This window comes from Rattus norvegicus, chromosome 2 (assembly GCF_021556685.1).
Source record: "Rattus norvegicus strain SHRSP/BbbUtx chromosome 2, alternate assembly SHRSP_T2T, whole genome shotgun sequence".
NCBI lineage: Eukaryota > Metazoa > Chordata > Mammalia > Rodentia > Muridae > Rattus > Rattus norvegicus.
The window spans coordinates 108,400,278-108,414,048 of NC_141535.1; the positions used below are offsets into that span (position 1 = coordinate 108,400,278).

General features: G+C 37.4%; 1 protein-coding gene across 4 annotated transcripts in view; it reads right to left on the minus strand.

Moving 5' to 3' along the window:
* Naaladl2 (N-acetylated alpha-linked acidic dipeptidase-like 2) overlaps nt 1-13,771 on the minus strand; it is a 1,374,648-nt gene that overhangs the window by 429,934 nt on the left and 930,943 nt on the right. For 2 of the 4 annotated variants that reach the window (XM_087630578.1, NM_001447432.1), the window contains 1 exon segment: nt 6,165-6,308. In XM_087630578.1, coding sequence (XP_087486704.1) covers nt 6,165-6,308 — 144 coding nt within the window. 4 annotated transcript variants of the gene reach the window in all.

Consider the following 13,771-nt stretch of genomic DNA (forward strand, 5'->3'; position numbering starts at 1 on the left):
TTGTATACTGACTGTGAAACTTACTTCTTCTTGGCAAACTGCAAATTGATTATGCAAAAGGATGGTTACTGCAATTAAAGAAAAATCTCCTTTCCCCCCCAATAAATATCTCAGTTTAATGAAAGAAAACAGTGACTATTCTATGAAGCAGGTAATACAATGGGCTGCCTTACTTAGCTGTATTAAGGAGAATAAAGAAAGTTCTCATGAAGTAGAAAGAGATACAATGGATTCCTAGGGAGAATTTACTCCAGCAACTCCAAAAGAACACAGATATTGATAACTTCTTACATACTCAAGAAAAATGTAATATGAAATTTAAATAAACAAATAAAAAACATATGTTCTAGATAAACATAACACATTAGACGCAGAAACCTAAGAACATAGAAATTATATTAAATGTGTTGAGACAAATGCTCCAGTTTAAGTATAAAACACTACATTTGAAATGTAAATTATTTACCGAAGTCAGATCTTTTGCTATGCCAAATACTGGGTGCTCTCAGAGACCTCATGCAATGATGCTATGTGACTTTGTCCCCCACCCCAAGTTATTCCTGATTGGCGAAGAAAGAAGTTGACAGGTAATAACTGGGCAAAAGAGAAATAGGTGGGGTTCAGAATTCCAGGGCTTGGAGTCAGAGGAGACCTACAAGGTAGAAGAAAGAAAGTAGAGAGAAAAAGATGCTGCTATAGGGTATGAATCTTAAAATAATGACCATGTGGGTTGGCTAACTGGGGTTAAAAGCAATTCATGTAACACTTGGCAAATTATATAATGGGATTATTATATGGGAAGTAGACATAATAGCATAGGAGATAGATATCTGCCCAACTCTTGTGGTGATTAAAGCTTATTGCAAATATAAAGGTTGCATGTTTTTTATTAGGAATCTAAATGATCAAAGATAGGGTAGAAAATCTGGATTGAGATAAAATATTTTAACAACAATTATTGTTACTGAGACATATTCAAGCAAACATTAAGACATAGAAAAATTAAAAGCAAAATGCAAACACTGGTATAGCATAAAGTTACCCAAATACCAAAAAATAAGCAAAGCAGTTAGTAATTTTAGGCTAAATGATTTTCAGACTAAACACAATTGAAGGTATATGTTGCTAGGCAAAAAGAATGTTAATTTATTCTGTGAGTGGGTCTCCTAAAGAGTAATAAGTCTCTTTGGACCATAAACAGATAAGAAGTGAACTCAAAACATATAAGGTAAAAAATTGACCCACCAATGAAATAAACAAATTAAACTTACACTGTTTTGTTTGGCAAAGATTAGAACCTAGGCTACAAGAGAAACTTGAAAAAGTTAAAATGTAGAAAGAAAGAATAAACAATGTTTTCTAATGAATTTTACTTTATTCACCCTGGCCAGAGAGATTTCATGCCTTAATGTCTAGTAGCAAGGACATAGTAAAACCTGATTAGAGGATTAGGAGAGATGATTCAAGCCGAGAACAACCTCACTATCTTGTCATGGAATAGTGTGTGTTGGCACAGCGTCTTGAGGATAAGAAGCTGTGGGACATAACAGCTTAGGCATGCAACATACAAGACATAGTTGAGCATCTGTGAAAAGAACAATAATCAAAAATGGTATAGTAGAGCAGAACATAAAAACAGAGAAACAGCAAGGAATTTCTAGTAGGTTATAACTTTGCAAATTACAACATCTGTCCATTGTGAAAAACATCATCAAAATTGATGGCATATGTTGTATAAGATTTTATCACATGTATAAACCCCAAAGTTTAGTTGGAGGTTCTGTAATTTGTCAAGAGTAGAGGAATCCTTAAAAACAATAAGATAAGAATGTAAGAAAGCTACAAAACTGACAAAAAAATCACACTAAAATATTGGATAGTATAAGTGAAAATGATTTTGCTTCAAAGCGTGCATCTCAGATTGTCTTTTGGGGTTTAACAAACAAATATGATGATGAATCATTTCTAATAGCTAACGGATGAAATAGAACACTGGAAACCTGGGAAGTTCAAGACAAGTGACAGTACTGTCACCCTGGGTAATCCCTACCTTCACTCCCCAGGAAACAGGTCTGACTCTACTGTCTATGGACTTTGGACAATAGGTCTCACACCTGTGTTCTCTATTTTAGATCCTTCACGAACAGTCCTTCAAAGGAAATTCTGAAGCTCTTTTCCCTTTTATCGAGGACTTCAGACTGGCAACTCATGAATGCTGATCTTTAGTTCCACAGCTTACTCGGTCCTTAGCTTCCAGCCCAGACTCCTAGGTTCACTGAGCTGCTTCAAAATTTCAAAAAACAGGTATCACTACTAAGGAGTATAACAATTTCTAACATCTAGCCTTCATTTTGAACCAGACATTTCTCTACTCATATGATATAACATACTAATTTTATACAGATATATGCTGTGTACACAGATATATAGTTGTGTATGCAAATTAAAATGATGCCCATGTTTTTCTAGATAGATTCTTTCATATAGGTCAGTATGATTAATAAAACTAAAGTCTGGATAAGAGCTTCCAATGGTCTGTATATGCAGGGCTTGATCTCTGGAATGTGATGTTTTTGGAAGACAACAGCCTTGTAGGGGGAACTGAGCTTTGTGACAGCATGTATGTCTGCTGCAGATGATCCTTGGAGGAGAAAAAAGGACTCCCTCCCTCACCGTCTCTCTCATTCTTCTTTTATAAGAAGGTTTTATAAGAAACCTCTCCTGATAGATTCCACAATGATTCCTCTTACTGATATAAAGTAGAACAGCAAACTGACCATGAACTAAGACTCTATCACTGTTAGCCAAAATCAAGCAATCTTATTTCATTCTACATATTTCTATTACAGTATTTTAAAATGATTAGCACAGAAACCCTATTGCAAAATACATTTGTAATTTTTCTCCTGAAAAATGTAGCAAAAGAATGTAAATAGGCTTAGTAACTTATATGTTATAAAAACTTGATAATTTATATGTTACAAATGTAAGGATGCATGTTGGTCTATCTATTAGTAGATAAGTTCTCCAAAGACAGACCAAGAAAGGAAACCCAGAATATCCAATGGTTTGTTCATTACAAACTATCTGTCTCTATTGAGGCAAAGGAAGTTCCTCTGACTCTTTTGGTTTATGTCCAAAGGAAATGCCATAGAATACCCTGCTCTCTTCTGATTGTATCCTGACCCTTGATGATTAGCGGTGGCATTTCATTCCTTCATCAAAGTTATATCATCTAAACCACTTAGATAGTTTTGGTTGTAATTGAAAGTCAAATGCATTTTTTCACAATTAAAAGGAAATATATTGACTTGTATTTATGGCCACCTGAATGGATTTAGCATCCTATATGACTGCTTCCCTTAGTGGATGAGAATCCCTTCAACTATCTCTGTCTCTTACCCTTAACCTTCAATGCTGTCTGCATCTCTAGCTTTCTCCATTATAGAACTAACTCTACTAACGGCAGCTCCATTAGCCAGTCTCTATATTCTCACGGTCCTAGTGGAGAAGCAGAGAGTCCAGAGTATGAGTGGTTTTTGTTTGATTTTGTTTTTTGTTCTGTTTTGTTGTTTTTCCCCCATTTTCTTCTAGTGCTAAAAGGTTTCATTGTTAAAATAAAATTTATAAAGTGAATTTTGGTTTTACTATATTTGGATAGCTTTTGATAGATGAAGAAGAACAATAGTCTAGAGACAATTAGAAACCTCTTATAAAATTTATAGAACCCTCAAATATACTTAGCATACCTGATTTCAAATTTTTACAGAGGTAAAGATACAAAAGGCAAAGATGTTTACAAAGCACATTTTAGAAAAAATCAGGTATATTGTTTAGGTTTTTAGAGAATTGTTAATCATGTGCATTTCAAGGAAAATATCTAAAATCAAAATTGCATATGCAGTTCCTGTTTCATACATTTTAATAATTAAGATTTTGTACCTGTCCTTCAACACTATGCTTAGGAGATTCAATAAAAGAGCAACGTTAAATTGTGATGTGCTGTAGATTATTTTCAATTTGTAAACTAGAGGTGCTGCCCTCCTTCAAAGTAAAGAACCTTCTTGTTATTTTTATGTTATGTCTGTGCACATACATCACCATAAATGCAGTTTTTAAGTATGTATTACACACTTAAAAGTTAATTATCTTTGGTGAATTATATTTCTATGCAGAATGTTGATGTAAAGTGTCATTACCCTCTGTTTAAGAATAATTTCATTTCAAGCACACAAACAATTGGGATGCTCATTTATTATCTGAAAAATATAAATATAACAATCTGCTTTCTGAAAACTGAAAGCTTCACAAAAACAAAACTCTTCTCTAAGTTTAAGTGCATTTGATTTTTCTAAATCAGAAAAATAATATAATTACTATCTACATGGGAAAAACTTCACAGGGCATAATACTTTAGCAAATCTTTCTTGTTCCTACTTTGACAATGGAGTTGTAAAGTTTCAACTCTCAATCTCAACTTTCCTTCCGGGCTTCACACATGTTGTATGTAACTTCATGTTTGAGGTATAGCTACACTGTTTCATAATATGAAGACATTTAACTCCAGACTAATTGATACAAAGCTGTATTATAAGAAGAGGATCACTGACACATGTAAAAGTTTGTGGGATACACAAACACTGGAGATTATATCCATCTTTGTGTCTCACAAATGTGTGTGTGTGTGTGTGTGTGTGTGTGTGTGTGTGTGTGTGTGACTTGTCTGTGTTTCTGTAGATGTCAATACGGACTATTTAGTGCAGAGGTGACCTGAGTGATGACAGTGCCATCCCAGGAAATGTCGGATCCCTAAGAGGTGGACAGGTACTGAAATGCAGAAATGGCTCCACTCCTCCTAGAATTACAAATCCAGAGCAGCAGATATGACTCACCACTGAAATGCTCCTGGCACCAAGCCTGACTTTGATGATAAGTTGACTTTGATCCTAGTACTCAGTTGCTGAATGCTGGACGGAGTAAACTGACTCCGATTTTATCTACACATATGCTCTGACACGTGCACCCATATGCAGACAAACAACACCACACACACACACACACACACACACACACACACACACAGAGAGAGAGAGAGAGAGAGAGAGAGAGAGAGAAGAGTGTATCTGTCTCTAACATCCAGCAATCTTGACTTAGAAAACAAATTGTCAAAATATTTCAATACATTTGTAGTTAAGAGGAAGACAGAAGATAAAAATCACTGCTAGTAGAGCCCTAGATCTGGACACACACACAAAACCCCCAAAGAACTGAAGCGTTAGTTCACAGCAGCTAGAGACACTTTTAACAATATGTAAAGACAATCTCTTCTTCAGAACTTTAATGCTGAAGCTGCAGGCAGAGAAAAAGCTGCAGCCTAGGACTTTCATCCCACCACAGGTAGCTTAGCTGCTTCAGTTTTATCCTACAAAGTCCAAGAAGGCCTGACAAAGAGCACCACCGAACAAGAAGCATCTCCTGGGCAATGGTGCGTGTAGACAGAGGGACTGTTTTAGTCAATTGCAGGAATTACACCTTAATGCTTTATACTAAAAGACTTCATACCTCAGATAGCTATTGCTCTCCACTGAATCTTGGTAGTCAGTGAGACTGCCTAGCGCTGCTGCTATCCCGGCAGTAAGCCTGCCAGAGCTGAACCTGTGAAACCATGCCATGCAAGTACAAAATGCTTTCTTTGTGAGGCTCCTTTTCTTTGAAGCAAGTCAAACTCCCCCCTTTCCCCTAGAAAGAAAATATCTCAGCTCCATCAATCCCTTAGGTTTTAATAATAATTACACTTCAGAGCCAGAGAATGTCACAAATTCCCCCATTTTACCAAAAATCAGGAGTTTTGAAATGAATAATTCTTGACCTTTTAATTTAAGAGATTTTTTTAAATAACCAAAGTACTTAAAGTAGTCTCCAGATGCATTAAAGCACAAGTTACTTTACTATTTTGTATAAGTTCTAGAGGGCTACAGGCATCATTATTATGTGTAATTTTAGAGGTCTGAAGGGATCATTCTGTGTAAGTTCGAGAGGCCGGTAGAGCTGTAGACATCATTATTATGTGGAAGTTCTAGACATGGCAGGTTACCAGCATGACTTTCCAGGCACGGTTTGAAAAGACCTGATCACCAAATGTGTCAAAGCACAAGTTGCCTTACCATTGTGCGGAAGTTCTAGAGGGCGGCAGACATCTTTATCCATTCTCAGTTTTGGCGAAGAGATGAGCACTGTAGCGAGGGATGCCGAGATGGGCTGCACTAACAGGGAGGTGAGGTTTGGTCGGCTTTGTCTAAAGCTTTCATCTGTATTCAAAGGAGAAAAGAACTGAATAATTACCAAATAAACTGAAAGCAATCACAGATAATTCTTTCCAATCAAGTGGACGATGTTCCCTTACTCCTCAATTATACTCTGTGAAACACTATAAAATTTAGTCTGACTAATATTCTGTATGTCCATTAACAACGTGCACATACACTTGCCACCAATTCTGTGAATATGACTCAATAAGGTAACAAGAAAGGAATGGAGACACAGAAGTGCACAAGAACCAAACAGCTGAGAGTGAATGGATTGCATAAACTGGAACAATTACGCAGTAGCTAACATAGTGGATGTCAAGACTGACTGAGGAGCTGTGGTGAGACTGAAAAGCAATGAGTCTTGAGCCATAGAATTGAGAAGGTCCATGAACTGGCAGTTCCTGCTACCTTCCACAAGATGAAGAAAGGGCAGCCTATGAAGTGCCTCTGTTCCTTGCACACACAATGTGTATGCCTGGCTATTCTTCATGCCAGTGAGAATTGATGAGAGGGATGCTTTAGGTAATGATGGGACACTGTAAGGGCTGCTGAGAATCCATGTGAATAACTCTGTGCCCGCTGCCATCAGACAATAGAACATTGGTTAAAAGCAGATAAAAAGAAACCAGTAGAAAATATCTTTTAATGTTAAGGAAAATCATGCTGCCACTGGTAAAAACATCTTGTCTAAGAGCTCGTCTCCATTTCTTCCCATATTTGATGACTCTTACCCACATCCAAAACTAAAATCAACTTAATTTTGCCATTCTTGACAATGAGCCCTCGGCCAAAGGCATCTGTAAAGAGGAGTGGATCTGTGAGAAGAGTTCTAGAGGTTGAGAAGAAACTCCAAAAAGACAGAATGGTGACACAGGCCAGATGTGAGCTAAGAACTCCAGGGGAAATTACAGCATGATAAGAGATAGGGTTTAAAAAATTTCCCAGACATACAGGAACATATGTATTATCTGAAGTAAGACAGTGATTAGCTTTAATGGGACCAAAGTTGTGAGAAAAATAATAATAGTGCAGGATGACTAGAAGGGGCATAATCAAGAAAATTGTGTTTGTGGGGAAAGGAGAAAATGAGAAGCACTTGGAAGGGTATACATGAGGCACGGAGGTATATCCCGGTGACACGAGATAAATTGTCAATATAATGAACAAAGCTGAAATACAGTGCTGGAAAGATGGCTCACAACAGGAAATACAAGCTTTGTACATGTAAGGATGTGAGTTTGTTCCCCAGATGCTCCTGATGCTGTATGGGTGAGGAGGCAGAAGCTGTGACATATATTTGCAATCACAGGAGAATTTCTGGTGCTCACTGGCTAGACAGCCTAGTCTGGTTCATAAGTTAGAGGTCACCAACACAATGCACACACACACACACACACACACACACACACATAAAAACTCCACACATTCACACACAATACATACACACACACACAAACACACACCCATGTACAAGCTCACCTCCCATATGCACCTTCATATGTACACAAACATTGAATAATAAATGCGAGGTACCTTAACCACATATAGAGAAGTAAGAAGGAAACTCTAAAATACAGGATACACTTTTAAGATGATAAACCCATTTATTGTGCACTTGGGAGAAATCAAGAGGAGAGGGAGACACAGAAGATGGCTGAAAAATATAACTCTAGGAAATAAATTCTCTTTGTACCTTTGAGTAAGTGATGGACTGAATTTATCTATAATGTTAATAAAATGCAAACCAAACGAAATTGGTAAGACAAAATATTCATGACAGTGCACATTAAACTTGGAGAAAAGTGGGGGACACAATACACCAAATGTGCTCAAGCAAACAACAAAATCCTTGAGAAAACTATTTTATTGACTCAGAAAGGGAAATTCACAATTGAATGCTGACAGTTACATTTTAGAATGCATTACGACAATTTTCAGAAATTTTATTAGGGAAATGATCCTTGGAGGTTGGCTTGGAATTTAATTTAATTTGTCTGCAGGGGGTGACAACTTCAATGATCCTGGTAACCAGGTTCCAGGAGACAGATTATACATGAAAATAAATTATGTTTGTGAACAGCTTCTTTAATTTATCATCTGGAGAACCACCAGATCATAAAAACCAAAAACAAAAAACAAAAACAAAAAACGAAAGAAATTTTTTTAGCTTAGTGTTGTGGCTTTCTTGGAAGCCATGGCTTTGAAAGAACAATACTAAAGACTTAAACTGAAAATCAGTTTTGTTGGAGAAGCACAAGGCCAGTCTTGGGTCTCAGTAACTCCTTTACATCTACAGGTGACTGAATTTTGACCACAGTGTAGTTCACTGCTCCCTACCATATCATGAGAAAGAACAGGACAATCTGTATAATTTGTAAAGCCCAGAGTAAACTGACAATGTATGGTTGCTAGGCAGGAAAGCAGGAAGGATACTGATAGGTCCATGGCAAAGTATAATTCAAGTGTGGAGCGTTTCAGAAAGACATTCTGAGACTGCAGAGGTTATATGTTCATTAACCAGTATATGCAGCGCACACAGGCATGATGCTAGGTGTCATGTAGCTTGTTGGGTCAAAATGTTGTTGATATTCCAGCTTCACAAGATTGCATTCAGTCACTCATGGCCAGCCCTGGGTTCTCTTCTGCTCCAGCCGGTACCTTGAGTCAACACAGTTCTTGTTTCCGAACAGACCAAACTTCAGTGATTAGTGGGCCATTTTGAAATAGCCAGTCCTTCATGGCTTACCAAGTGTGCATTATCACTCATTTGTGATCTGAGGTGCTTTCATTACATGTGGGACAGTGTCTTTAACACAATGATAATTTAGTTTTGGAAGTTATATACATATTATCCTGATGAATTAAAAGCATCAATTGAAATTCTTTTGTACCCCTTATCCTCCTGGTTTCTAATTCCTCATTTAATTTTTACTTTTATTTTAAAAACACTGTGTTGACATCTTGTGTATGCTGTTATGGGATTATTTTAATGTACCTACCAAAGGTATTTTTTTGCACTTTTTCCAATTTGTCTTTTGAGGACTTCATATTTGTATATAACACTTTCTGCATACTCTCCCTTTCTCCTCTTTCTTTATTTCCCTGTTATATCTACGCTGGTTTTTGAGAAAATGTGTTTTATTGACCTGTAAATTTTCAGGTAGGGAAAGCTGGCCAGTCAGAAAGACCCAGGGTCCAACACTCCAGATCACAAACATCTACTACTTCATCGTTTATTCTGGGATTCTATGTCACCCCATTATAAGGCAAATGTTCTCTTATAGCCCCTGACAATCTGGTCATGTGAAATGTGAAATTTCCAAGTTGTCATAGATGTTGGAAGTTTGTATATTTCCAGTAGACATAAAACTTCTCAGGATTATGTAGGATTTCTTGCCTACCATGGGCAAAATAATCTTAAACATTGGGTTGTCAATAGTCACACATCCTCTACTAACATCTAGTTGTCTCTCTGTGTATTCTGTAGCCTAGATTTGTTGTAAAGTGACTGAAGCCAATAATTACACACATGAGATGGCCACACATGTCTAAGGTTCTCACTTTCCACAAAGTCCAACACATGTCCTACAGAAAGTTTCCACTGATGACTGTCCCAGCTCTATCACTTCACTATAATGGTCTCTTTTCATTTTGAGTTAATATAATCACTTAGTAAAATGAGCTCCCTTTTTCTGTTAAAATCTGACACATGAATATATTGGAGCAAATGTCCTTGTGGTATGGCGGGGCATCTTTTGGGTATATGCCCAGGAGCGATATAGCTATGCCATGATGTAGAACTATTCCCAATTTTCTAAGAAACAGTCAAATTGATTTCCAGAGTGGTTGTACAAGCTTGTACTCCCACTAGCAATGAAGAAGTGTCCGTTTGCTCCACATCATTGCCAGCATGTACTGTCATTGGAGTTTTTTTATCTCAGCCATCCTAATGGGTATAAGATAGAATCTCAGAGTCATTTTGACTTGCATTTCCCTAATGACTAAGGATGTTGAATGTTTCCTGAAGTGCTTCTCTGCCATAAGAGATTCCTCTGTTGGGAATTCCCTGTTTAACTCTGTACCTCATTTTTAAATTGGGTTGTTGGTGTCTATCTTCCTGAGTTCTTTATACATTTTGCACAATAGCTCTCTGCCATTTTGTCCTATCTACGGTGTCTTTTGCTTTACAGAAGCTTTTTAGTTTCATGAGGTACCACTCATTAATCGTATATCTTAGTGACTGAATTATTGGTGTTCAGCTCAGGAAGTTGTCCCCTGTACCAATGATTTCAAGCCCTCTTTCTCTTCTATTAGATTTAGTGTATCTGGCTATATGTTGAGGTCTTGATCCCTTTGGACTTGAGCTTTATATAGGGTGATTCATATGGATCTATTTGCATTCGTTTATATGTAGATATCCAGTTATTCCAGCACCATTTATCGAAGATGGTCTCTTTTCTCTTCACAGCAGCCTTATTTGTAATAACAAGAAACTAGAAACAACCCAGATGTCCCTCAACCAAAGAATGGATAAAGAAAATGTAGTTCATTTACACAATAGAATACTTAACTCATAAAAACAAGGACACCATGACATTTGTAGAAAAATGGATGGCATTAGAAAAATATTATCCTGAGTGAAATAACCCAGACTCATAAAGGATATTACTATATGTACTCACCTATAAGGTACTAGCCATACAATACAGAATAACCAGGCTAAAATCCATAGACCCAAAGAGGCCAAATAACAAGGAGGATCCAAGCAAACATTCTTGAATCTCACCCAGAAGGGTAAATACAATAGTCATTGGAGATGAATGGACAGAGGGAACTGAGTGAGAATGATAATGGAGGGGGAAAAACAGGTGGAGATCAGTGTAGGCAAAGAGGGCTAAGAGAGTGAATGTAAAATTGCAGGGGAGTGCATCTCTATGTTGTGCCAGAGACCTGGGATAGGGGAGGCTACAGAGATAATGGGAGGGTGACTCTAGCTGAAAATCCTATCGGTGTTTGATATGGGTCCTGAGGTATTCACCTCTTTAACCAGGCAGCACTCATAGTGGAGGAATAAGAACACCAACGCACCCATAACACCTTCAACCAAAAATTTGCCTTCCTTACAAGAAGTGCAGGGACAAAGACGCCTCAGAGAGTGAGAGAATAGCCAACCAATGAGTGGACAAACTTGAGATCTATCTCATGAGCAATCCCTGACGATATGATGATATTTTGTTATGCTTGCAGACAGGAGTCTAGCATAACTCTACACTGAGAGGCTCAACCCAGTAGCTGAAAGAAACAGAAGCAGAGACCCATAGCTAAACACTAGATAGAGCTCAGGAATGTCTGTGAAAGAGTTGGAAGAAGGATTGAGGAACCCAGAGGGGATAGGGACGCCATAGGAAGACCAACAGAATCAATTAACCTGGACCCTTGGGTAATCCCAGAGACTGAACCATATACCAAATAGCATCCAAGTGCTGGCCCTAGGCCCCCTGCATGTTTGTAGTAAATGGGCAGCTTGGTCTTCATGTACGTTCACTAACAATTGGCAAAGGGGTTTACTACCCTGACTCTGTGGCCTACCTGTAGATTCTGTTCCTCTAACTGGACTGTCTTGTCTAGCCTTAGTGATATAGGATGTACCTAGTTCTGCTGTGACTTGAGGTGCCTAGGTAGGGTGATGCTGATGGGGAGCTTTCCCCTTCTCAGAGGTGAAGGAGAGGGAAGATCGAGTCAATGCTGTGTAAAGGAGAGGGAACTAGAATTTCAGGGAGACTGAGATCAGGATATAAACTAAATAAATAAATGAGTGACAAAATCATGACACATTTACCTCATATATTGTCAGGGGATCAAGACTTGGAGAATGACATTACAGTCAACAACTGTTTGAAAAATAACCTCTTTTTGGATTTCTGAGTGCCCACAAATAGAGCAGGCACACAAAGAAAGAAATGATTTGATGCCTAGCTCACTTTGATTATGCTTAATTTCCAGCCAGCTATCACCTCCCCAGCAGACACAATAAAGGTATTTCAAAAGCCCATTTCTTCCCATCAACTCATGATTAATCCTGGTCTAAAATATCTTTGGTAGCTGAAATCATTTCAGTAAATAAATCATATTTAAATATATTTATCACCTAATAAAAAATCAATACCCTCCTTTCAATCTTACTCTGAGATGCTCTATTAAGCATATGGAACAATGGATTTAAAAGTTAAATAACAGCAAACCTTACTCCCAAACTGAACATTCCTAAGCTTTGGTAGTTTCTGTGCTGCATGACTAATAGATCTGCATTCGTTTTGAAATATCCCAAGTAATTGGTTCATTAATTCTCACTTTCACCTTAATGGAGATCTGACAAACAGTTTGCTTCTGAGAACAGAGATTAAAAGCAGGACTTTGTGGGACACTATGATTCAACTATACTCACAAGCCATGTTTTAAAAACCTAGCTTATAGAAGAACTAACAGTTTCATTTTCTTATACATTGAGAGTTCTTTTAATACAAATAAACACAACTACTATTTTATTCTGTTATATTTTAAAGCACACTTCTGAACTATAAAAATCCTTTACACATGTTACAAAAGTAGGTGGGCTATATGCAAGGATACAGAGGGTATCAGGTAAGAAAATATGTGGCGAAGCACTGGGAGCTTTTTGGTGGAATCAGCCTCTGTGTCCTCTCCAGTTTACTGTTTATTTTCAATATCCACTGGCACCAGCCTTATTTAAGCCAATGGTTAACTCTATCTTTGCTTTCTGTTCATATCGTATTATAAAGAGGAAAATAGATTCCCTTTTTTAGTTATTCTACTTCAGACATATGTCTCATTCATATAAAATGAGGATTTGAACCTCAAACATAGAACAAGATCCTAAGTTTAACTCTGTCTTGACTCACTAGATGGAATGTAGCAAGTAAACAATTTCACTATGATGATATCATTTTAGGACTGGCAGGATGTTTCAGCAGTTAAGATTATATTCTGCTCTTTCAAAGGACCCGAGTTCAGTTCCCAGCACTAGCATAGGACAGTTCTTAATCTCCAGTCACATGCTCTTGGGAAATGTGTACTTTCTTTTTGGGCTTTGTGCACTTGCCTCAACATATGTACATACACATATACACAGAATCATAAATTGGTAACAAAAATAAAACTTTTTAAAAGTGATCAACTTATGCAAATGTTTTTTTCCTAAACTACCAGTGTCTTTGGTTTGCTAGCTTCTTGAATAAAAGGTCCATTACTTCAGACAGTCTAGCTTGAAGACTGGAGGACAAAATGGGGTGAAATGAAGTTAACTGTGTATATTTAGTACAGCAGTGTACGGTGCTTTTTCAAACTGTTAATGTTTAACTACATCTGTTTATAGGCATAAAGAGAACAAGTGTCAATGGATGTTTGCTCTCTCTCTCTCTCTCTCTCTCTCTGTGTGTGTGTGT